Source organism: Canis aureus, chromosome 2 (genome assembly GCF_053574225.1).
Source record: "Canis aureus isolate CA01 chromosome 2, VMU_Caureus_v.1.0, whole genome shotgun sequence".
Lineage (NCBI taxonomy): Eukaryota > Metazoa > Chordata > Mammalia > Carnivora > Canidae > Canis > Canis aureus.
Window position 1 is genome coordinate 12,475,614 of NC_135612.1, and position 25,191 is coordinate 12,500,804.

The 25,191-nt window shown below is 34.5% G+C and overlaps 1 protein-coding gene across 1 annotated transcript in view; it reads right to left on the bottom strand.

Annotated features, from left to right (window-relative positions):
- The window catches only part of LOC144292809 (uncharacterized), a 481,267-nt gene that overhangs the window by 98,588 nt on the left and 357,488 nt on the right, over positions 1-25,191 (bottom strand). Inside the window, exon 5 of the mRNA XM_077863666.1 lies at positions 10,760-10,818. Coding sequence (XP_077719792.1) covers positions 10,808-10,818 — 11 coding nt within the window. The 3' untranslated portion in view covers positions 10,760-10,807. The remainder of the gene's footprint in view (positions 1-10,759; positions 10,819-25,191) is intronic.

Consider the following 25,191-nt stretch of genomic DNA (forward strand, 5'->3'; position numbering starts at 1 on the left):
GTTTTGCCTTGACCAAAGGTAGAAATGTGTTACTTCTGAGCCTTGACCTTGAGAGGCACACACACTTCCAAGTTCCTTTTTTGAAAATTGCTGCCACCACGCAAGCAAGCCTAGGATGGCCTGCTAGCTGATGACGGCACATAGGCAAGTCACCCTGTTGCCCTAGTCAAATTGCCAGCTGAGTAAGTTAACAAAGAAGCTCAGCCAACATTAATCCTGGCCAGATGAGCAGAGGTATCCAGCTGACCACACACTTGTGAAATAGAATAAATAGTTGTTGTTTTAAGTCACATTTTAAAAAAATGGAGAGGTGATTGTTGTGTAACAAATGATGACTACAACTGGCCTTGCTAATTTAAGAAAAGAAGCAGAAACTAGAGTTTTTGTTAGCAGATAAGAATAAAGAATATACTGTATGTCTCAAGTTTTACAGGAGTGTCCGGAATGCTTCAGAAATACATTTTATTCCTTCACATTTCTACAGTGCTGAGGTTGACAAAAAGGTAGCTGTTTGAATACAAAGGAATGGGCTGGGGGGTGGAGATAAAGATTTTTTTTGTATATAATTTAATACTAAAATGGAGAAATAAATTTGCAATAGTCTGCATATTATTTTTTTATTGATGCTACAGATAAAAATAGGTAGAAACCACTTCTAGAAAACATCTTTTCACTTCATGTCCCAATGTTGAAAACCTTCTGAAATCATAATAGATCTAGTAAAAAGATATTTCTTGAAAGCTATTTCTTAAAAAACATGTACCCACAATGTCACACTTTAAATGCCAATTTCTAAGGATCACTAGGGAAAGAAGTTGACCTTTCTCTTTATTTAAATGAAAATATTTGGGTCTATATGGTACTTTTGATTTAAATGTCATTGATTTTTCAATAAATGATAATAAGGATGCTGGCATTAAACACTCCTAGTGTACTTATATACATATATTTACACACACACATATATATATGTACACACACACACATACACAAATATACATGTATTTTTTTTTCTGGATGCCAAGACCATACAGAATTAGAGCTGGAAAACTGTCACTGAGGGGTAAATACTGCATAAGGTTAAAGATAATGTGAAGCGTGAACTTCAGTAAAGACCATAGTGACTGTTATTTCATTTTTTTTGTGACTGTTATTTCAGAAGAATTACAAATGAGATGGACATTACTGATTTATAATGCCCCGAAATGCTGACAAGATGGCCAACTAGCATGGGTTTTTGGCTCACTCCTCTAAAATCAGCTTGGGAGAAGCTATGCAAGTAAGATAGAAACATGGATCTAAGGAACGAACATTTCAAGATTGGAAAGCCTCTGGGAACCTAACACTGAAAGAAAGAAACAAAGACTATCTTGAGCTAGTGCATATGGAGTATTAGAGGGTGGGGGGGCGTCTCAGGAGTGGTTACAGTCATGATAAAGCCTGTGCAAAGGGGCCCTGCACTCTTTTAGAAGTGGCTGGGATGAACTATTTACATTATATTCTCAAACTATGCTCAAAATCCCTTAAGACAATCATGGCCTGTATCACTCATGGATACTAACGCTAACAGTTAAGTGGGCAGAGAAGCATCAAGCAGCCTGAAAGCCCATGGGGTGAGGAGTAAATGAAACAGGTGCAGGCTGTCAGCTTGAGCTTCAGGTAGTCACTCCACTACTGCCTTTCCCAGTGGAGAGTCAGTGTTTTAAAAGTCATGGAATTTATTTATTCAGGACAATCCCTGACCAAATGAGTTGCCTTAAGTCATGGTAGCAAGTAAAAGTAGTTCTAAGGAACTTTGGTACATACTGGGGCAACTGGACTCATATAACCAATAACCTACTGGACATTTCCCTTTGAATGCTTCATTAGGTATCTTAGTTTTTATATGTCCTAAATAGACATTTTCTTCTCCTTAAAATCTACTCTTTTTTGTTTTATCAGTGAATGTAACTATCATCCATATATCTATCCAACCCAGAGACTTGAGAAACATTCCAGCCTCTTGCAATACCATTTGTTACTAAATCATGTCACATTTCCCTGCTAATATTCATTTTCTCCATTCCCACTGCTTTTGCCTTAGATATACAATTTTAATTTATATGGTGCTATATATAATTTATGTAGTGCCATATATAATTTACATAGTGCCATAAATAATTTTGCTACCAGGCTATCATTGTCGCTGATGCCATTATCATCAGAACAAGCTTTCTAAAACAAAAATCTGATCACACAGCAGGATAAAATCTTCTTCTTGATAAAGTCCTCTTCTTGATTTCCAGATTTTATGTTGAATCATAAACCATTCCACATAGGTAAAATATATAATATTTTTAAAGATATACAGAGAAAAAAAATTGCTTATGCTAATACTTAGCCATCTATGTTTTGGAGATGTTTTCATATTAAAATCATGCCCATTAGAAGATGATTTGGTCTCCCTATTATTTCAGTTTATAGTGTTAATGATAATAATTTTTAATGAATGGCTCTGAATTATCCATTATGTGATTTAATTATTTTTAATTTTCCAAAATTACTGCCTGGATAACTACCCTCTCTCATTTTTAAAGACTGGCCACATTTCAATACAAAGACTAAAGAAACAGTTGAAGGAAAAGATCACTCTTCAGCCTCATCAGCTCTTTTCTTCCCATTGTCAGGGGAGACTGCTCAGTCACCAAAAGAAATCTCAAATCCACTAGAAAGAATGATGCAATCTCTCTACTGAAGGATGTCGGATGGAGCAGGATTCACTTTTGCTTTGCCACCATGTCTCTTCAGTTTTCCTAACACAATTAAGTGCGTTAGGACTGGTGTATAGGCATATTGAATATATAGGATAATATCAATGGCTAGTATAAATAGAAAAGATATAAAGTTCTTAATTTTTACTCCCCCAGAGACTCAAAGTAAAAGCTTTTATAGAATTAGAAATCTCATTACACTCATTTTCTGGATCTTGATCCTATACCCTGAGGTCTGAGGATTCCTTATCCATGAGCCTTTTTCTAGGACTCCCAATACTCACATCTCCTGTGTAAAACAAACAAACCCGACTTCTTTTTTTTTTTTTTTTTTTTATTGGTGTTCAATTTACTAACATACAGAATAACCCCCAGTGCCCGTCACCCATTCACTCCCACCCCCCGCCCTCCTCCCCTTCCACCACCCCTAGTTCGTTTCCCAGAGTTAGCAGTCTTTACGTTCTGTCTCCCTTTCTGATATTTCCCACACATTTCTTCCCCCAAACCCGACTTCTAACCACAAGTAGGATCCTGCTCCCTATATTCATTCTATCTCTAGTCCACATGTATGCCCCAGGCTATGACACTCTGTCTGGAAACACAATCCGGGCTTCTTAAGACCAGCCAGTAATCAAAGTCCCTTACAAGAATAGCAGTTGCAGTGGGAGGCACTCTAGCTTCTATGGCCCAGTTTGAAACTAGCTCCCCAGCTTGGATTTTACTTTTGAGGTCTTTTGATTTACTTTTGATTTTACTTTTCATCCACTAATGTGAGATGAAGGCTTATCTAGTTCTCTGACTACTCAACCTGTTAGATTAAATACAAGATCCTTCCCTAATGCAGGCCCTAATTTGGGGGCTGGCACTAGTGACAGTGAAGCACATACTCCTTCTTTTAGCATCTATGAGACCCCTACCACACACTTGCACGTTTGCTTTTCTACTCCTTGAACGCAAGCAATACCAAAAAAGGAAACATATTACTTGTAATGGCTTCTCTTTTTGGAAGTTCTTAAGACAGATCACTCTAGGAAGGATTCAATTAACTTCTCCAATTGTCCTCAATCTTCATCTTGTGGAATTTGCAGATGAGTTAAAAAGAAAAGAAAATCATAGCCAGTTGTTACCAATACATGTATTTTTGTCCCTCTTTCCCATGTCTAGGCTGTTCTGTCTGCCTTCTAAGTTCTGATTTTCTTTAAACAGTCAAGTCCAATAAACTATTGTCTGACTTAGTGCCTGACATAACTCCCTAAATAGATGGCTACATTAAGAAGTTGCTGAATAAAAAAACACAGGTCATGGTAAATGTGCACACCTCCTGAACTATGGTACATCTTACCTGCTCCCTTTTATTTTCTACCCAGAGAAATGGGTTATTTCCCATTTCATGAAATACAGAGTATCAGAATGTTGAATACTACTACAAGACAAAATCCTGGCACTAGTGTCTCAAAGCAATGCCATAGCTAACTGAAACTCGAAAGGACTTTTATTAAAATCGAAAAATAAAAGACATTTATTCCAGTCAGTTTAATCCAGTGGCTCCTCTGGGTCTGTAAGGGTCAAAGTACTGCAGTTGCCCTCTGACGGAGACGCCAGCCAGCTATTCACCTCATCTCTAGCATTCTTATATTCTCAGCTCCTGAAGCTACAGTGGATGAAATCCCCAGATATAACTAAATTAAATTAACTAAACTAAACTAAATTTATTTAACTAAATTCTGGTATGTCTGCCTTGCCAAATAAGGCTATTTTGCTTGCACTCATCATCTCTCCTCCCTATTTATTATCACCCACTGTTTGCTAGCACTGTCCTGGTCATTTTAAGGATTTCAAGATTGTGATCTAGGTGGCAAGTAAAACAAATGCACAAAAATGGTTTGGAGAAAATACAAGAAAACACCAGTAAGGACTAAGAAAAGCTATATAATCTTTAAAGAAACAGAGAATGAGGAAAAGATAAGAGAAATTACATGCACTTTAAAACATGGGTAGCAAAGGGGCACCTGGGTGGCTCAGAACACGGCAACCAATGGAAACGCAGTTAAGTGATTTCCTCAACATCATCTTCCAAACCCCAAATTTTATCTTCTACTCCTGATAATACATCCAAAAAATACTGATGCTTTTTTTTTAAACTTTATTTTATTTTATTTATTTTTTAATTTTTATTTATTTATGATAGTCACACAGGGAGAGAGAGAGAGTGAGAGGCAGAGACACAGGCAGAGGGAGAAGCAGGCTCCATGCACCGGGAGCCCGACGTGGGATTCGATCCCGGGTCTCCAGGATCACGCCCTGGGCCAAAGACAGGCGCCAAACCGCTGTGCCACCCAGGGATCCCTACTGATGCTTATAAACTACATGAGAATATCTTTGAGATAATAAAGAAACACACTAAAAGAGTCAATTAAAAGCATAGTAAAATATTGTTTCTTGAGCATTACTGAGAATTGTTTTGTTTTGGCACTGTGAACAACAGAATAAACTTTGGTTGAACAAAGACATGTGCTGTACTCCTCTGACCATGTGCTGGCCTTAGGGTGAATCTAATATTGTTTGTGCATATGTCATAATCATTTCTGGGATTTGGTACTCACAGTCAGAAAAACTGACCAAGGAATCCAGGGAGCTCTGTATAGCACCATCCAATATTGCAGAGGTTAAAGGAATGATGAGAACCAGGAAATTTTAAAGTTTATAAAACAAAAGGGAAAGCAGCTGTAAAAGATGAGATCCAAATACACAAATTTGTCTAAGGAGGAAAACAGATGTTGCTCAAATTTATTTCCTGTTTCTTCCTGTCAATGATGTAATTCTCTGAACTCAGACATTAGGCCCAGATGGTTTAGCCAAAAGATCTGTAGCCAGAGACCTCTCCTCAATCAATTTTAGTAAAAATCTATTCATTTTTTATTATTCTCTTTGTCTTTATTTGTGTGACTTACTATATCCCTCAATTTCAAAAACCATTTTTAAAGGTTTAGTCAAAACATACAGATACCCAAGCAGATTCAAACAAAAATTTATTTCAAATAATTATCAAAATTAAATCCAAGCAGTGAGAATTATCCTTGGCGGCATTCACAGGGAAATGAATGGTCTAATTAAGATCGCAAGTATATAAGCAAATTACTTAATCCAATATTATAAGAGAGTTAAAACTAAGGTGAAATATATTTAGATAGGAAAGTTGAAAATAAAAAATGATAATCATTCAAATTAAGTAATTTAAGAAATAAAATAGGGTCAAAAATAAAAGCAGGTAGAAATTATATAGAAGTAACAAAAGTGAGATTTTTTTAAAAGATTAACAAGTCAGGTATCTGACAAAACCAGACTAGCAAAAAGGAAAAAAAAAAAATCAAACAAAATCAGAGAAATGGATAAATTACCCTACATACAAGAGAGACGTAACATGTAGCAAAATAAAATTATGAATAGCTATTTGCTAGTAAATTAGAAGGTGTAGATTAAGTGGATTAATTTTATCACAATACAACAATGCAAAATCAGTTCAATAAGAGACAGAATTTTAAATATACTAATAATTTTTAAACATCGAAATATTAACACTCAAAATAAATCTAGTTCTTGACCCTGATACTAGTGAATTCTATACTATCGCAAACATAGCCACTAATTAATTTGATCTCATGCAGATAATTTCAACATGTTTTAAGAGTGGAGTGGATGTACTCCACCTCAGAAGAGTTTTTATATGCATCAAATAAATATAAGCAGCCTTTGGTTTGCACAGTACTAATAACAACAAAGATTTTAAGTTAGTTGCCATAAAACTATGCAAAACTAGGACCCTCCATATACAAAATTACAAAGAAAAAGTTACATTGAAATAGCTGTTATATTTACTAATGTAGTAAATCAGGAAATAAAATCTAGAAGTGATTCTGCTATCTATAATAATTTCAAAAAGTTAATGAGCCTCAATATTATTTTGAGATATCTACAACTAAAAATTGATATACAACTATATCCAGATTCTACTGTTGGAGAAGTAACAGGTACTGTTAATATTATTATGGTTTTCTTTTGTTTTTGCCTATACTTATATCTGACATAAGTGCTAAAATTCAGTTTCAGGTTAGTGAAAATATATCCTTTCTTCCCTATCTACATTTTTGAATACCCTGAATTTTATCCATGGACTCTTTAGTTCATAAACCCTAAGTTAAGAACCTCAAAGGCAAATTACTTAATCCTTTGTACCTCAATTTCCTTACCTATAAGATAGGAATAGTAGCATTACTACCATGCTATATTATTCAAAGAACAAATTAATAGATGTAAATAAATATTTGCTACTGTTATTATTGATATTACAGATCTTTCAATGGACAATTCTTATCTAATAAAAGTTGGTCCAGAGTACAGAAAAAGATAAACGCCCATTTTATTTAATGAGGTTAGTGTAATTATCCAAAACCAGATAACAACATTACAAAAGAAACCAGATGTCCAATCACATATGAACACAGAAGAACTAAAATAATTGTATTCATAAATAATGTATCATGCTTAGAGTGTAAGTCGACATTGGAAAATTTACCAATCATATCCACCATATTAATAGACTCTAATATAAAAATTATATAACTCAATAGGCAAAAAAAAAAAGCAACTATCAAAGATGACACTTATTTAGGTCCAAAACTTTTATTAAACTTGGAATGAAAGGGAATTTCATTTGGAAAAGACTGTAATTCTAATATGGAGAGGATATACAAAGCCCTTTAAGATCAGAAACTGTCATTAATATTATTTATCAGTGTCTGACCAATACGATAAGCACAATAATAAAAGGTATAAGGAATATTGAGGGGGAGCTCCTCTACATCAAAAATCAACAGAATGAATTAAAAAAACATGCAAACCAACAGAAATTTAGCATACTTGCTGAAACCAAGATAAATGTTAAAAATAACTGAACCTTCCTACAAAAATAATCAAATATAAAATATTATTATAAAAATGCAAGTAGTTTTGTTAGTAGTAACAAAAACTGAGTTAAATATTAAGCAAAAAGTATATAACAATCATCTCATCAAAAATTCTACAACTGTTCTAAAAGATATCAAGGAAGATAAGTAGGGAGAGTCTGCTGTTGGATAGGAATATTTAATAATGAAAATAGAATTTTATCTCAATAAATTAATTTATTCCAATAATAATTAAGATTTGCTTTTAAAATAATTTAATAGATGCATTCTAAAATTTCTATGAAAAAAATCCATTAATATCTAAGTATACATTCTAGGAAAAAAGCATAACAAAAATTAACCAGACATTAAACAGGCTTTGAAATAGCATGAAAACAATATGGTACAGGTATAAGAACAGAAAAGAGTAAATCAATGTAACCAAATATAAAGCTTTGAATAGACCTATGTGCAAAATGATAATACTGGATAAAACTGAGACTAGCTACATATGCAATACTTCATTTTGAGCAGAAAGAAAGAAATGACTTGCAGGAAAGTTGACAACATAACAACACTGTCTAGAAAGATGCCGGTAGCAGCAACCTCAAATATTTCAATCTTTTTAATCCTTACATAACAGACAAAAAAAAACTAAATAATAAAACCAAAAACCAATAGAAACCATTTACAACAAAATTAAATGACAAGGTATCTCCGTAAACCCTCCAAATACTAGAATGTGTGGATAAACCATTGAATTCCAATGATCTCCATGGTATTATGATCATGAGCAAGACCAAATGATACTGTCTAGTGGCATATTTGGGTGATAAAACTATAAAAAGAAAATCACAAGAATGTGATTACTCTAAATGCTAGGAGAGTGATTCCTTTCAGCGGGGGAAGGTGGGGCATTGTGATCTGAAGAGGTTTCTCAGGCAGGAGGCAAAGTTCTATTTCTTGACCTAGGTGTATTTAAAATAATTCCAAAAAAAAAATAATAATAAAAAAATAAAATAAAATAATTCCACAGAAAAAAAATAATAATTCCACAGTGTTAATTGCTGCTATGTACAAATAGTTGGAATGTAGGTACTGTCCTACTCTTTTTTGCACTTTTCTACATTTTCTGTTACATTAACATTCCTCTAAACAATGAGATAAAATGTGGTTGTAGATCAAGAAGCTGACACATATGTTTATCTTAAGGCCACAAGCTATAAGCCAAAAAACCCATTCATCATTTATTTTCCTGAGCCTATCACCTATCATCAAAAATAGTCTCTGAGTTTCTTTGGCAGCTATGTCATATACAATTATAAACAATAAAATAATATACAAGGAGTAGCATATATAGAAATATTTTCATTCAAAATTCAAGAAGTTGCCAATATTCCTAAAATATTAGGAATGTATTATCATTCGTAGATAAATGATACATGATAAATAGATGATACCAGGCAAAGATTTTGTGATTAATTGCTTTTATAATAAAAGTGACATATTTTATGATAAACTATCCAAATTACCCATGTCCTGATTATGATAATAAAGTTCATATTAAATGTGTTCATTATGTTTTGTAGTTTTAAAATTGATTTCACATATATTATTACATTAGATCTTTCTAACATCTAAGAAATGTTTCAGGTACATTTGATACTATTTTTTTCACTCTTTAACCTAAGAGGATTAATTAACTTTCCTAAGATTTACATATTAAGCTAGTGGAAGAAATAAAATTCAAACCTAAGTGTTATCTTTCTCAAGTGGTTTTATTAGTCATTTTAAAGCACTGATTTTTCTGGATTTGGAGCTTAGTCCAGCATATTTCTCAATTAAACCCATGAGTTTAACCTCATTAATTTAATATTCTAGCTGTGTTAATAAAAGTAAGTAACAAGCATGATCAAACATTGACTTCTACCTGCAAAACATAAGGGATCCTCTGAAACTTTTTTCTGCTTTCAAAGTCATCAAAGTTGACTAGGCAACCAAAGACGATTAAAGTAATAAAAGGACTGAAAAGTTTAGTTTGTAATCTACTCAAAACCCTTACAATTTTTCAAGTAATCTTACAAAAGCAGATTTCCTTAGAAACCATAAGGCTACAGATTAGTTGCAATTAGGATATTTGAAAACAACGACATTGACATAGGTAAAGAAAATTTTATTTGGCTAGGAATAGAATGCTTAAGAGAGTCCTAGATCCTAGTACTTTGTTATGCAATGCAACCTCTGGGTGCTTAATATTGACATAATGACTTCCAACACAGGTAAAGGGCTTTTACAACATTAGTGCATCGGGACTACCCATGTTTTTATTCTATATGAGGAATAAATATAAATCTCATAAATTAGAACATCAGAATGCAAAAAACTCCAACTAATGTCCATTGTCTATTCTTTCTTATTATACTCATTCAAATTTTAGGAAGTTGTGAGTGAGGAGAGAGAGAGAAAGGGAGAGAACTAGATAAAGGGAGGGGGGAGGAAGAGAAACAGAAGGTGGGGCATGGAGAAGAAATGAAGAGAGGAGAGAAGAAAACCGCCTTATTCAGTTTGATCTAGTTTGTGGGACATCCTCGCCTTTGAATGGCAGTTCCAATAGACACTAGACAGACTCAAGACAAAGAATACCTAAACCTATGCAAAGATGCTAATACCAACAGAAAGTTGAATCAATGCTGGTCACGCACACTCACAGATGTCTACTATATCCGTACATTTTCCATTGGTGCCACTACAGAAAATGTTTCTATATTGTAAAAGGTTTCCAAGTCCAGAAAACTGTATAGTTTGGGATGATATATCTCCATTCAATCAAAACCTGAAATTTTGTCTCAACATTTTTCTTGCAGCATCTTCTAACCATGTTTTCTCCACTTTATACTGTAGATGTTATTTTAACCTCGATCAAATTCTACTTCAGGTAAGAAGCAAACTAAAGCCCTTTTAACTATCCTATATCCACATCAGTGTCTTGGTTTCTTTGTGCCAACCCTTTACATAATTTCAGTTTAGTGAGCACCTACTATGAACTATGCACTTCAAAGCACTCACACGCACTACTTTAATTTTTATGATGATCCCGTGAGACAGGTCCTGTTATCATCCCCATTCTGTGAAAAAAGAAAAGTGAGATCTAAATATACTAATAAAAATCATAAAACTGTCTTTCCTCTTACCTAATCTAGGACACAAAACCAAAGTGCGATGTACACTCAAGTACTGTTAGACATTCTCAACAGAGCTAAGTACCAATATTAAAAGAGAAAATTTATAAACAATGACCTAACAGCAAATTGAAATTTGTCTCCTATTGTAAGGTACTCTATGGAAAATAATCTGTCTTAAACTAGAAGTAGTACCTTAAAACAGAATTTACCAAACTTTGAGTGTTTGGGTTTGTTTTATTTTTGTTGTTTTTTGGGGGCTTTTTTGTTTTGTTTTAAAAGAAGATTTTTTTATTTGAGAGAAAGCAAGCATGAGAAAGAGAGAGTACAAGAGCAGGGGGGAAGGGCAGAAAAAAGGAGAAGACGACTCCCTGCTGAACAGGAAACCCTACCAGGTCTCAATCCCAGGACCCTGGATCATGAATTGAGCCAAAGACAGATGCCCCTATCAAACTTTCTGACACGAAATATGATTTTGACACCAGAAATTACTTCCTTATAGAATAAGTAATATTAAAATATAGTACACCTGGCTTTTGGGCACCTGGGTTGCTCAGTGGTTGGGCGTCTGCCTTCGGCTCAGGGCGGGATCCCGGGGTACCTGGATCAAATCCCGTATCAAGTTCCCTGCAGGGAGTCTGCTTCTCCCTCTGCTGTGTCTCTGCCTCTTTCTCTGTGTCTCTCATGAATAAGTAAATAAAATATTTTTCAAAAATATAGTACCTGGCTTTTAAGAAAATTTAATCACTTGTTTTAAGATCTCTATATAATTACATATCCCAGTATTTTTATATTAGTAAGGAATAAAAAGATCACATAGCACATTGTTTTGCTAATGGAGAACAATGAATCACATTTCCCAGTACCCATATCCTTGCGTGTTCCTCCCATATGTACTGGTCACTGATTTCCTTAAGCCAATGGGGAAAGCACATCCACACTGAGGCTTGCCTTCATGAGTACTGCTGTTGCCAGGTAAAGAAGCCCATTCTCTATAAGTGATCAATGACCACATGGAGAAGATAGCCATTGCTTATGGACATAAGCCAAGCTCAGCCAAGCTGAGCTCCGAACAGACACTCTTAACTGAATGAATCTGTGTGACTGAGAACAAGGCAAAGCTACAGGAAACTCATTGAGCAACACATGGAATTTTAATAAATCCTATTTTTTTATTTGTTATGCAATGTTTTTTATTGCTTTAAGTCCACAAGAGAGAATTGATTTAGAAATTTGTACCAGAATTGGATAACTGCGCTAATGCAAACCCCAAAACTGTGGTACTAGCTTTGAGACTCAGTAATGGGTACAAGCTGAAGCACTGGTGAAAAAGGCTAGAAAGAGGTCTTACAGCATTGAAGGAATGGTAAATATGTTTTCTACAGTATTTGGAAGATAGAGAATATGGTGAAGTTTCATTAATAAACTCGTAGATCTGGCTAAGAATTCAAAGAAGAATGTTAAAAGGGTCACTTGTTCTTTTAGCTGTTTATGATAGAGTAAGAGAAGAGAAAGGGGAACTAAGAGAGGAATTTCACTTTGCAGGGTGAATTTAGAGAATGTATAAAGAAGTTGCTTGACTGGAAAATAGAACTACTTCACATGTTCATTCTCTCAGCAAAGGATTCTCAAAAAAATGCAGGCTTTTAAGGTAATTATCAAATCAGAAGTGTGACTGGAAGACCCAATGTTAACTCAAAAGGAGTTGAGGAGATGCCGAGTAGAAATTATCATCTAGACAAAAAGTCATCCAAACATCTATAAGCATTGCCACTGTGGGGCCCAAAGTAAAAAGGAGGTCTACTTTTAAATTGTAGACGTTGCTTCAAGGGCATTGAAAAAACTCCAATCTAGCTTATAGAATGATCCAACATTTTTAAGTCAATTTTTGAGTTCTAACTACAAGTGGTAGAGACAATTTAAAAGGAAAAGAAGGGGCACCTAGGTGGCTCAGTGAAGCATTTGACTCCTGGTTTTGGCTCAGGTCATGAGCTCATGGATCTTGAAATCAAGTCCTACATTGGGCTCCACACTCAGCAGGGAGTCTGCTTGAGATTCTTTCCTTCTGTCCCTCTTCTTTTTCTCTCTCAAATAAAAAAATAAATCTTAAAAAAATTAAAGAAAAATGAGCCTGTGGCTCCCCAATTTACTAAGAACAGGCTGCTACTCAGCCTCAAATACAAGATTACCAATAAAAATGAGGTCTGAAGTCTCATAGGTCAGAACCGATTTATCAGAGACGAGAGCCAAGAGCAACAGTGAAAGAATGACCCCCAGGGAGAACTGGACCCTAAGCAAGGAACATTCCCCACCCCCAGTGTGGGGAGCATGATAACTACTGGCTGCCTGGCTTTCAGAATTGCAATGTTCCAATACCTAAGTTCTCTTTTGTCTTCTTTTTGAATGAGGGTGTCTACTGCTGTTACCTCTTTCTGATTCACAATGTTCTATGTTAAGAGTATGTAAGGGTAAATAACTTTTTTTTTTTATGTCCATAAGTGTTCGGATCAAGAGAGGTACCACCCAAAATGCCTCAATCCGTATCCAGACCTGATTCTGATTATGAAATAATGGGCCTCTTAGCTGATGCTGTGACTGGATGAAGCCACGGGCATTTAGGAAGTGATGAGTGTATTTTGTATTTGGGAAACACATCTGTGAGACTGGTGGTAGACTGTTATTAAAAGGGAACCCAAAGAATGACACCTTTCTGTAACAATACTCTTGTGAGATCCCCCCGCCCTCCATGGGATTCACTTTTGCCAATGTGACATCAGCACATTTAAGGTAAGCAGAGGCTTGATAAACATTTGCATACTGGGCTTGAGTTCCTGAAACATTGCTCCCACTATGTGAGGAACCCCAGGCTAGCCTTGTGGAATAACTAAACACCACATGTGGAAAGACTTCAAGCCATTTGAGTTATCTTAACTGAGCCAGCCCCCAGTTAATAATCTAGCTCGCTGCAGCTGCATGAATGAGCCCAGGTAAAGGCTGCCAAAAAAATACCCCCGAGCCACAGGTTAGAATGTTTTTTTCCCCTTAATGATAAGGGAATGAATAAAAATTCCCTTATCATTTCTAACTTCTGCTGAGAAATAAACATTGAATTAATACTGGCTAATTGATTGACCCTTCCATTATAATTGCTTTTACTCCAGAAATGATTTAGTTTGTAATACTTTATATATCCACAAACATAGTCCATGTCAACAAGCTATTTAAAGAATCAGAATGTTGTACCACCAAAAAAGACATTTAATTTTGACTATTGTTTTTACCTTCCTTTTTTTCCAACACGGTATGATGCAGAAAAAAAAGAAATTTGTTAAGAATTCTACAGCGTAAGTCAACTCTAAAGCCATTGAATAATGCATATTAATGTTAGAGGGTTGAGATTTAGATTACAAGTCTGGATTTGTCCTGAATAATTCCTCACTCAAGCTATGAGGACAAGGAGAATATGATAAAAGCAGTCCCACTTTAAAATACCACAGACTCCTAAGTATCACTGCCAGGTTTTGGCAGTTCTTCTTAAATAAATGCTTCTGAGTTTGTTGTATTCCTTCAATTTCCAGAGTCTTGAAATTTTCACATTTTGTCCAGTTTTATCATTGCTTTCTATGGAGAGGAATTGCTGCTTTCTCAGACATTCTGGAAGTCCTTCTCCCCCATTTCTTCTTCTACTTTTATTTGTGTGTGTGTGTGTGAGAGAGAGAGAGAGAAAGAAAATGAGCAGGTGGGGGGGGGGGTGACTGAGCTACCCAGGTGCCCCCTCCCATTTCTTCTGTTTTAAGAGTATTTACTGTATTTCAAAGTAGTTTTAGGTATTATCTCCTATTTTCATTTTATCATTCATTTTTACAGATATATTCATATTACAGTATACATTACTCACCACTATTTTGTTTCAATTTCTTCTATCTTTAAGACACTGTTCTTGTTCATTTACATTGTTTACATAGTTCTTTCTCAAGTATATTCCTCAGATAGTATGTATGAATGATATGTAGTTCTATATCCACAGCCTTAGTTATAAGAAAAAGTGTTACACATGGGTAAATTATTCACAAGAGAACTTTAATTTCTATGAGTGATCGTCATAGAGGATATAAGTCCTATGAGCAAGGAAAATGTTGCATCAAACCTGAAAAGTGACCAGAAAATTTCTGCTTAGTGACCCAGGGTTATCTTAGGAAGTCAATTAACTGTTGTGTAAAAATAGAATTCACTTTAATAAACCAGGATCTCAAGTACACCACCTTATGGGAGCAAGCCTAAACTCATGCTTAAGCCTAGATTAAGAAACTGACATAAAAATTGGACTATGATAAGTACAAATGCTAAAGCTCGTTTAAGTATATACAGTATTAACTCAAAAGGAAGGTGTTATATACCTTTCATACAGGGAGTAAATATCCAGGGAAAATGAGTGCACAGATAATTATAAAACATATGGGAAAGGCCCAATGCCGATAATACATCTGTATGATATAAAATGAAAAATTTGAATCCGAATATTAGACCAAATAGAATAATCTGAAAGGGTATTGGAAAAAATGTAGATTCAATGTCTAAAAGAGACATAAGTTATTAAGTCCATAAAACAAGGACAGAAAATTATGGAACAAGAAAAGCCAGATTTCAAAGTACCCCCAAAATCTTTGATATATAGTAATAGAAATAAAAAATTGCTCTACATGGATCAATTGTGGATGAGATATTGTTGTAGGAATGATAGTAAATTGAAACAGATTTGAGGAAATTACCAAGACATAGATGAAATGGAAAAAATCTTGAATAATACACAATGCCATCTACGACTTCTCTCCCAAACTCTAAATTTGCATATTCAACTGCCTATTCAACATTTATACTTGAATGTTTTTAATGGGTCTAAACTTGTAGTCCTGGTTCTTCTACCAAAAACTGTACTCTTCACCACTTTTCCCATTTCAGCTGATACAATTATATCTTTTCAGTTACTTGGCTCAATTACCTTGGTGTATCCTTGACATCTACTTATTTTCTTAAATTCAGTGGATCATCAACTCATTTGTTCTAGTTTCAAAACATGTCCAATATTTAAGCATCTCTCACTATCACCACTAATATATCCTTGGTGTGCCACCAGCATCCCTCGTCTGAGATGATGATCTACTAAAAAGTCTCCTATCTGGTCTTCTGCAGTACCAGTGCTGCCTGACAGTATTCTCAACAGAGGCTAAAGTTGCTCTCTTTAGAGCACAATTAATATATGTCACTCCTATAGTCAAAACATGATAATTTTATTTCTCTCAGAGTAAAAACTAAAATTCTAATAATGACTGTCAAGGGTCTACATAATTAGGTATTTCAATACACACTACCACCTCCCTAATTTCACGTACTTTCCCCCTTTGCCTTCTCCATCAGTCACTCTGCTCCAAACTTGAGGAAATTTTGCTATTTCAGGGATGCTACGTCCTTAGGACCTTCTCTCAAGCTGGTACTCCTTTCTAGAATATTGCTTCCAAATAGCCACATGGTTATTTCCCTCACTTAATCCAAGTAACTGTTGCAATGTCATCTTTTCAATGAGACCTCCTTGACTCTGCTATTTAAAGTTCACTCTTGTGCCAAGTATAATGGCTAACTAGATTAAACACATAACAAAATACTAGAAATTACTATATTTTATACAAAAATTAATAAAATAGATTGACAAATAATTGTGGCATGACAATATTCAGGTCAGTCAACTCTGAGTTATTTAGGATACATTTCATACCACATTACATGGTTTGTGGAAGACCAGGAGGCTATAAAAGGTATGATAACTTACTCTGGGTAAAGAAACTTGAGCCAATCTAAAATAGTTTCAGAATACATGAGGTATAAGGTTGGGTGAGAGTTATAGAGGGCTCCAAGACTGGTCACTCACAGGAATTACAAACTCAAATGTCGGGAGGAGCTAAACTAACAACCTAAATGTATGTACTGAACAGTTTGACACAGTGGGAAGTGGTAAGGCCAATGGCAAAGTACATGATGAGTAAGGAAAACCAAATATACTACACCCCTGAGCTATACTTCCTCAAGGCGTAGATTCCTTACATTAAAAAATAGTAAGTCCATTAAAAAATAGTAAGCCAACTGACTTCCTGTTTCTGAGTTTCTATTGTAGTTTTATTATTTATTATTATTGCCTAAGATATTTGGGTGATAGGGGATAGGGAGTATATTCAAGTACCATTTAATACATAGTTCTCAAAAGAATTAACACTACTTTTGTGACTAATGTTCTAACTGAAAGAATCACTCAGGCCTTCAGAGTCTACTCTTATATTCTAAAAATAATTTCAATGATTGGGTTTGACCAGGCATTTGGGGTCTAAGTCCTCATATTCTTCAACAGTGATTGTGCTGTGTGCAACCCAGACCTTTACAGAAAGAGATTTTTGGAAATGACACATAGATCTCGTGCCATATGGTTTGCACATGCATTTTCTGCCGCATGGCTAATTCAAGGGCATGAGAAAACATATGCAAACACTATTGGGCATAGAAATTTAGACATTTCTTTGAAATGTTGACCTTTAAATGTTTAACACCTGTAGTATTCAGGATATGATAACATCTCCCAAAACTACAAATCTTCATTGTAAATAGAAGTGGAAATTGTCATCCTGTGAAAAGGTAAAGAAATTTCATTCCTTCCACATAGGAGGTAATTTCAACTAGCTGAATTTGGAATGGGATTATTTGTCCTTTTCAATGTTTCCTTTTTTTTTTTTCCCCCCAAAGTTGACAAGATAGTTAAATCACCATCAGAAATAAAAAGTCCATCATTCTGCAACTTTCACAACTATAAAAAACATATCTCAATATAGAATCTGTGTAACAAAAATAAATTCTATCAATTTTCAAGGCTTTTTTGCACTAAGTTTATGATAATTTAAAAGTATCTATTATCTTGAATTCATATGTAATTTTTTTATTCATTTAATCTGAAACAATACTATAAGGAAAATACTTCATTGTGGAAAAAAACTGACATTATTACTGCTATAGGTTTAATAACTATAATTTCAACTAAAATTAGCTGAGTCAAATTTAAATTATTTTAATTTTCTGTTTATTCATCAATAAAGTGAGCTCAATAACATCCACCTTATAGACTGTTCAAAGCATTAAAGGAGATAATGTTTATCGATAGGCTTTTGTAAATTGTAATGTAACAACTAGCTTAAAGTGGATCTCTATCAACCTCCTACTGATTCTTGATTTTGCCACTAACATGTTGTAGGACTTTAAATAAGTTACCCAGTAATTCTAGTTGTGGTAGTGGTGAGGTGTTTCTATGTCCTATTATGATTCCCCCCCTAAGTATTTTATATTTTTTGAGTAAGATTATTGCTTAAAGGTAGCTAAGGAATATGAAGTATAATAGCATCTGCTTGAACTGAGTTGATGAACTTCTATGGATAATAAGATGATCTGTATGCAAATAATAATGACTAAAAGTGGTTGCTGTTTTCTGAGGAGCTGTTCTGTACAAAGCATTTTGCAAATATACAACCTAAGTCATAGGATCCTCACAACATTCTCACTATAAAATACATAATGTTAGCTCTATGTAATCTATATAATAAAACTAATACTCAGGTCTATTAAGTAAAAAGCATAAGTCACAATAGGAAGTGATAAGGCAACTGGCAACATAAATAATTCCCCCTTCACTTCTGAGTTCATAATGTTTGACTATTAATATATATTAGAAATTGTCATGAAAAAAATGATTTTTTTTACTATCGTCATAATAAATGCTCCCTTTGGTAATATATGAAGTGTCCTTAGTCTTAGAATCCCTCTTTAGTAAATTACTAGCAAAATTTACATAAATTTTCTCCTATCAGTATTATGAAATATGCATGGTGAGCCCAATAATTAGAGACTAGAGAAATATGAATGGATTCAACACTTATGAGGAAAGAAATTGAAAGAAGACCATGTATGGTAAGGGATGACAAGAACATGACATGTGAACTACTCCTATCCTTTCTAGAGCCCTTTGTGACATCATAAGTACATCACAATACTCTTGCTTTGAGCTTAAACACGATCTTGGGATCATTATTAACATAATTCTATAAATAGCTATTAACAATTGGTTGGTGAAAACTTATTTGTCATCCATAGCCTAGACCAGTGATCCTCAACTGTGCATTAGAATGACTTGGAGATTTTCCAAAAAATATCAGTACTCTGCCCTAAGGGATTCCGATTCATTTGGTCTGACTAGAATCTAGGTATCTTTACAATTTTTTAAAGTTCCCAGGTATTTTAATATGTAACAAATTAAGAAATACTAATGAAAGTTTTTGGTAAATACGGTTGTTAGTATGTCAAAAGGATAACAGAGAATGAATTGGCATGGATCTTTCAGAAACAAGTATAATTAAAGAATAATTCACTATGAAATTCAAGCTATAATTATTTTTAAATTTAAATATAAAAGCTTCCCTATTTTTATTCTTAATAAAAGGGTTAACTTACAACTAAAATATTTAATGCACTTAATGATATAAAGGGGAAATAAAGACAAGTCTTCCTTTTCACCACTTAGCAGTCTTCCTTAAGCACTGATAGAAGAGTAAGAAGAGCAAAGAATAATGATGAGGTGTGCACACCAGAGGGACATGAGAGGCCAATTTCTTTAACAAACTTCAGAGCAATATTTTAACTGCTAAGACATCCTTTACATTTTAGCTCATATTGCTTTCACCCATTTCATACAGTGATTATTTTTCTAAAAAAATATTGTCTCATATTCTTTAAAACTCTTCTTTAGCATTCACATTTTCCTAACTATAAACACAGCAAGATGTTGAGCTAATATCTTAGTTAACATTTTTTCCTTGCATTAAAGAATATTAATAGCAAAGAATAAGGATATAGTATTTATTCACCAACTGTGAGCTGAGACAAGCGAGACTTAAGATTCCATTCTTACTCTTAACCTACTAAAAAAAAAAAAAAAAAAAAAATCATTACACTTGACATTTGTGCCAGTAACAAATTATAAGAGTATCTTCAGGACACTCGATGGTCTTTTGCTGAAACTGTAGTCAAGCTGCCAGTTTCCACTGACATTCTCCAACATTTGGCAGTTAAAAGCCTTTGAGTTACAAATCAGCAGGTTTCATCTCAAACATCTGTGGACATTTAAGTTCACCGGAAAATTGGCAAAATTATCCTAAGGGATAAAAGACACTTGAGAGTGATATCAGTCATCCATCATCTCTCACGATCATTCCAGCAGAGCAACAAATTTAGAAAATTGGTGTTGGGCTTGCTCTCGTCTCCTCATTCTTGCCAAACCCGTCTTTCCTCTCAGTCTCAAGTGCCCACAAGGTGTTTTCGTGGTGGAAATTGCTCACATGAGCATTCATCATGGCTGATTGATGGTCAATGCAAAGCATAAAAAATGCCTCCAAGTGACCCCTCGTCAGACATGTCACACAGCTGCCCTACACCAAACTGAGAATGTGACAGTAAGACAAGTTACAATGTGCAAATAGAAAGAAAGTAAATGGGAAAGGCATAAGAGAGAAAATTTTACTGAGTGAAGATGAATTGTCAGAACATACATTATTTCATTCTACTTGCTTTGCTCAACTTCAGCATTTACTTTAACATTTACCACTAACTGTGCAGGGTTTAGGCCAATTCCTCCTCTGTCGATGAAGTAAATTAAAAATTATCCTGTGAAAATGATCACGCACTAACAAATTGACAGTGAATAAGTAACAAGGCTCAACTTGTAGACCCTAATTTTCCCTCTTGAAACAGTGTATTTAAGACCAACAGTTCCCAAAGTGTGAGCTCTTGTGACTTTTCAGAGTACACTAGAACAAAACTCCCTTCACAGTAATACCAAGATATTATTTAGCTCATTCTCATTCTCTCAAAGATACAGTAGGTTTTTCCAGAGCCTATGTGATATATTCAAAATTATTTGACAAGGCCATTAAAACAGTTCTGTTTCTAATTATTCATCTGTGGGAGCCTGGATTTTCTTCATAAATTTTAAACAAAACAATAAATTGCAGAAGATTGAATATAGAAGCATATTTGATAATCCGGCTTTTTCCTTTTAAGACAGATAGTTAAAAGACAGGCAAAATGTAGAGCAATGACACTTGATAATTTGTCTCCAAAAAGTTCTCTCATAAAACCTTCTTCATTACATACACAAGTGGTGAGTTGATTATTTCATTTACAAGGATTATTAAATATTTTTAACTTTCAGTTTTACTTTTTAATTCAGTAAATATAAATACATATAACCAAAACAAGAGTTTTTTGAGGTCCTCAATAATTTTTAATGTATCCTGAGAAAAAAGTTTGAGATTTGTTGTTTTAAACAATTCTTATTTTATAATCTTACTAATCTCCTGCATCATTTAAGATTTTTTTTTCTCAAAAAAGGTAATTGTGAGCATTGAGCCCTCGGCTTTTAATACCACTACCCAATTAAAGGAACCAAGATTTGTTGGGAAAAATGGCTACTTCTAGAACTTACATAGGAAATATGCAAGATGAGCCAGGACCATCTTGTGATGCTAGAAAGGGAGGAAATACTAAATAAAATAAACAGTAAAACTAACAAAATAATAATGGGAGTACCTACACTTGGTCTTAGCCAATAAGCTGAGAAGTGATAATAATGGGGATACCTTAAAAGGGATATTGGAACCAACTGAAAGAGTTCCAAAAGGCCAAAGGTCCAGCCAAAGCTGGAACATTTTTACCAAAAGAATAAAGTAGTATTGGGTTATAATTCAAAATATGAAGTGTATGGCCCATAAGTCCACACTAGTAAATATTTAAACTAAATAAATAAATTGGGCAAAAGATATAAATACCCTGTCAGGAAGAATTAAAATAATTTAGGTAGATAATCCTTTCTTAAAGAGGTAGAAAGTAACAACCCACACCTTAAGTGTATACTTCTTTCCAAAGAATATGGCAAAGGGAAAGGCAAAGAGTAACTGTACAGTGGAAAAACCTGTAAAGACACTAAAAAAAAAAAAAAAACAAGTAAATGAAGGAAACAAAGTAAGTCTGAGAAAATGAGACAGCCAAGTAGAGTCTAGGGAGACACGATGACTAAATATAGCATCCTGGCTGAGATCCTAAAACAGAAAAAAGACATTAGATAAAGAGTAAGAAAACCTGAAAAAAAGTATAGATTTAATAACTAATACATCCATTTCACCCATTAGTTATGATACAGTTGCCACATTAATATACAATGTTAATAACAATGGAAATTAGGTACAGGGTTTTAGAAACTTTGTACTATTTGTTCAATTTTTATGTAAATCTAAAACTGTTATAAAAATAAGACTTACTTTAAAATAACTGAACATATTACATTTTTTGGTTGAGCTCTAAGATGACAAACAGAAGAAGGCAAATAACTATTGAGGCGAGCCTGTATCAATATTTCTCAAAATGTCCTAGGCACAGCTGCACGAGAATCTGGTGAAGGAGCCCAATAATCCAAGTTTCCTGATGCACCCCTCACCAGTTGCTACTTCAAGAAAAACTGGGGAAAGGAGAGCCAAGAAATCATCATTTGAACAAATCTGAATACATTTGGCTAATAAAACATGCTATATTAGTTGGCAAAAAATTCCTTTTGCACCTTTACTTTCTTCAGTAAAAGTAACAAAAGTAATCTGACCAAATAACAAAGCAGCAGCAGGTCAAACAAACAAGTCTTTTTGAAGAACTTGAATAAATAATTTAGGGTTTATATAATGATTTGTGATCTGATTAATCATGATAATTTTCAACAACATGGCTCAGAGATTGCCAAAATATATTTCTTTCAGCACTAACCTAGGAGATAAGCAATTCATTTTGTAACTTAGAAGAGCAGGAAGTTTTTCATTACAAAGCAGGCAATCACCGTTCATCTCATTTAGCCTGTAAATTCCTAAGGAAGGAGAATTAATTTCACCTAATTTTGATTCAATTTGAAATTTATAATGTGAGCAAAGTACTGCTTCATCAAAATTTTAAGAGTAAAATTAATTTGCCCTCAGCACAGTAATTGTTTCTTTTGTGAAAAGTTTTATTATTAATAAATAAAATTTTAGAACAAGTAAGATTTCATTATGATGGAATGGATCAAGGGAAAGAAATCCTACTAGAATGGTTGACAGAGTTAATTTTTTTTTTTTTTTAAATTTTTTATTTATTTATGATCGTCACAGAGAGAGAGAGAGAGAGAGAGAGGCAGAGACACAGGCAGAGGGAGAAGCAGGCTCCATGCACCGGAAGCCTGATGTGGGATTCGATCCTGGGTCTCCAGGATCACGCCCTGGGCCAAAGGCAGGCACCAAACCGCTGCGCCACCCAGGGATCCCCGGTTGACAGAGTTAATTAACAGAGAGCTGGCCCTTTCCGTTCTACTTCCTTCATGGTCATTCTTAGAATTTCTACCACCATCAAGCTGCATAGAATGATTCCTAAGAAACGTGACGTGATTTTGCAAAGTAGACATTACATAGGACTGTTATGACTTTTTCTGGTGTCATTTTATTTGGAGAAATGGGACATAAGTAGTGTTTTTGTTTATTGCTCTTTCCTTTGAAACTGATACTGTATCAAGAGAAAAAAAATATTCTATTGTGCCTTCCTTGTTTTCTGGAAATATTTCTCTTTGTATAGGAATGAAAACAGAATTTTACCATCTGATAAACTTTAATAAAAGCATAAAATGTGAGAAAATTACCTCACTCATTAGCATTTTAATTGCAACCTTGCAACACTTAAACTTTTGATATCTGCAATTCTGGTAGGAAGTAGGCAAAAGGTTCAAGCTACTATGGCCACCAGAAATTATGGTGGGAGATCTTTCCTTAAGATGACTTCTATCACCACTATTCCTAAGGGGAAAGGGCAACATAAGTTATGTGTTTAAGTGAAAACTGTAGCTTTAGAACTGCTTAGATATTTTAAGTATTTGGAACATTATGTTACCAGAGCTAGAATCACTAATGATGTGTTCAAGATAATAAGCATATTGAAAATACACCTGGTGAATATCTATCTCATTCTACCAAATAAGATACTCAAGAAATTTAACTGTCTTTGCTATAACTAAACGTAATTTGTATTCTAAACACCTGTATAATTGAGTGGCTCTAACAGTCACTTAAGTGTCTCTTCTGATCTTTTCCCTGGGTTTCCTGGTAAATTCTTTAGGGTTTATACCATGACAGGTTATGAAGAATATGGGTACCAATCTGGGCATTTTCCATCATTATCTGTGTACATATCACCTTGCAATCATGTGAAATTTGTGTTGCATGGAGTCTTCTGTTTTTCATTCATGCCCATCACTGTCACAGCCTCCTTGTCTTGTAAACAAGGTGTTTGCAGTTTCACTGGCTCTCTGTGCCACCGCCATCCTGCTTTCTGCCATTTAGAAAAAAATTGCTGTTGCTTTCTGACTGCGGGAGCACATGAATATTTTAGAGGGTTGTTTCAGGCCCATTTGCCTAGGCATCCACACAGAGGTTTCTGAACTATTCTAAGGTAAAGAGAAAACATGGAGCCTTTTATTTCCCAAGATCTGCCTCAGAAAAAAAGTGCAGGATCATTCCACACTCAAAGTCCAAGTCCACCGGGGGTGGGGGATGTTTCCCTTTTCTTGGATTTGGTAATGAAGGGTGGAAAATGGGGGGAAAATTCTTTCTGGCCCATTTCCAGGAATCTACCAGAGACTAAGAGCTCTTCCCCTGCCCTCTTTCCCTTCTGTCCACCCAGTCTGGATATTCTTTATATAGTCCATGGGACACAGGTAAAATGTGGCTCTCATTTATCTTACATCTTTCCAAAATGTTCGTATTATATTCGATGTTTTCATTCAAAAAATTTAAAAAATTGACTCTCATTCTCTGCTTTCTGCCAAAACAAAACTGCCTTGACACACCGGATGTCTCATGGTCTGGCTGCTGGAATGAGGGCAGGTAATAGAGGCAAATTGGAAACATTAGAGGAAGAGGTAGAAAGCTTAAGTTACGGTTGCAAATATCATTCTGCCAAATATATGTGTGTATATATCATAGGAAGTAAATCTTTCCTACTTTTATACTTTAGGTTCTTACTGAAAGCGTAACTGATATTCCTGGAAAGGTTATAAAATTGAAAGGAAATATTATCACAGTAGAAAATTTTCACAAATTGCATCTATTTCTGGTGCAGATTATTTTTCCATTCAGGACAGCTTACTTATTCAACACAAATATGCTCACGCTG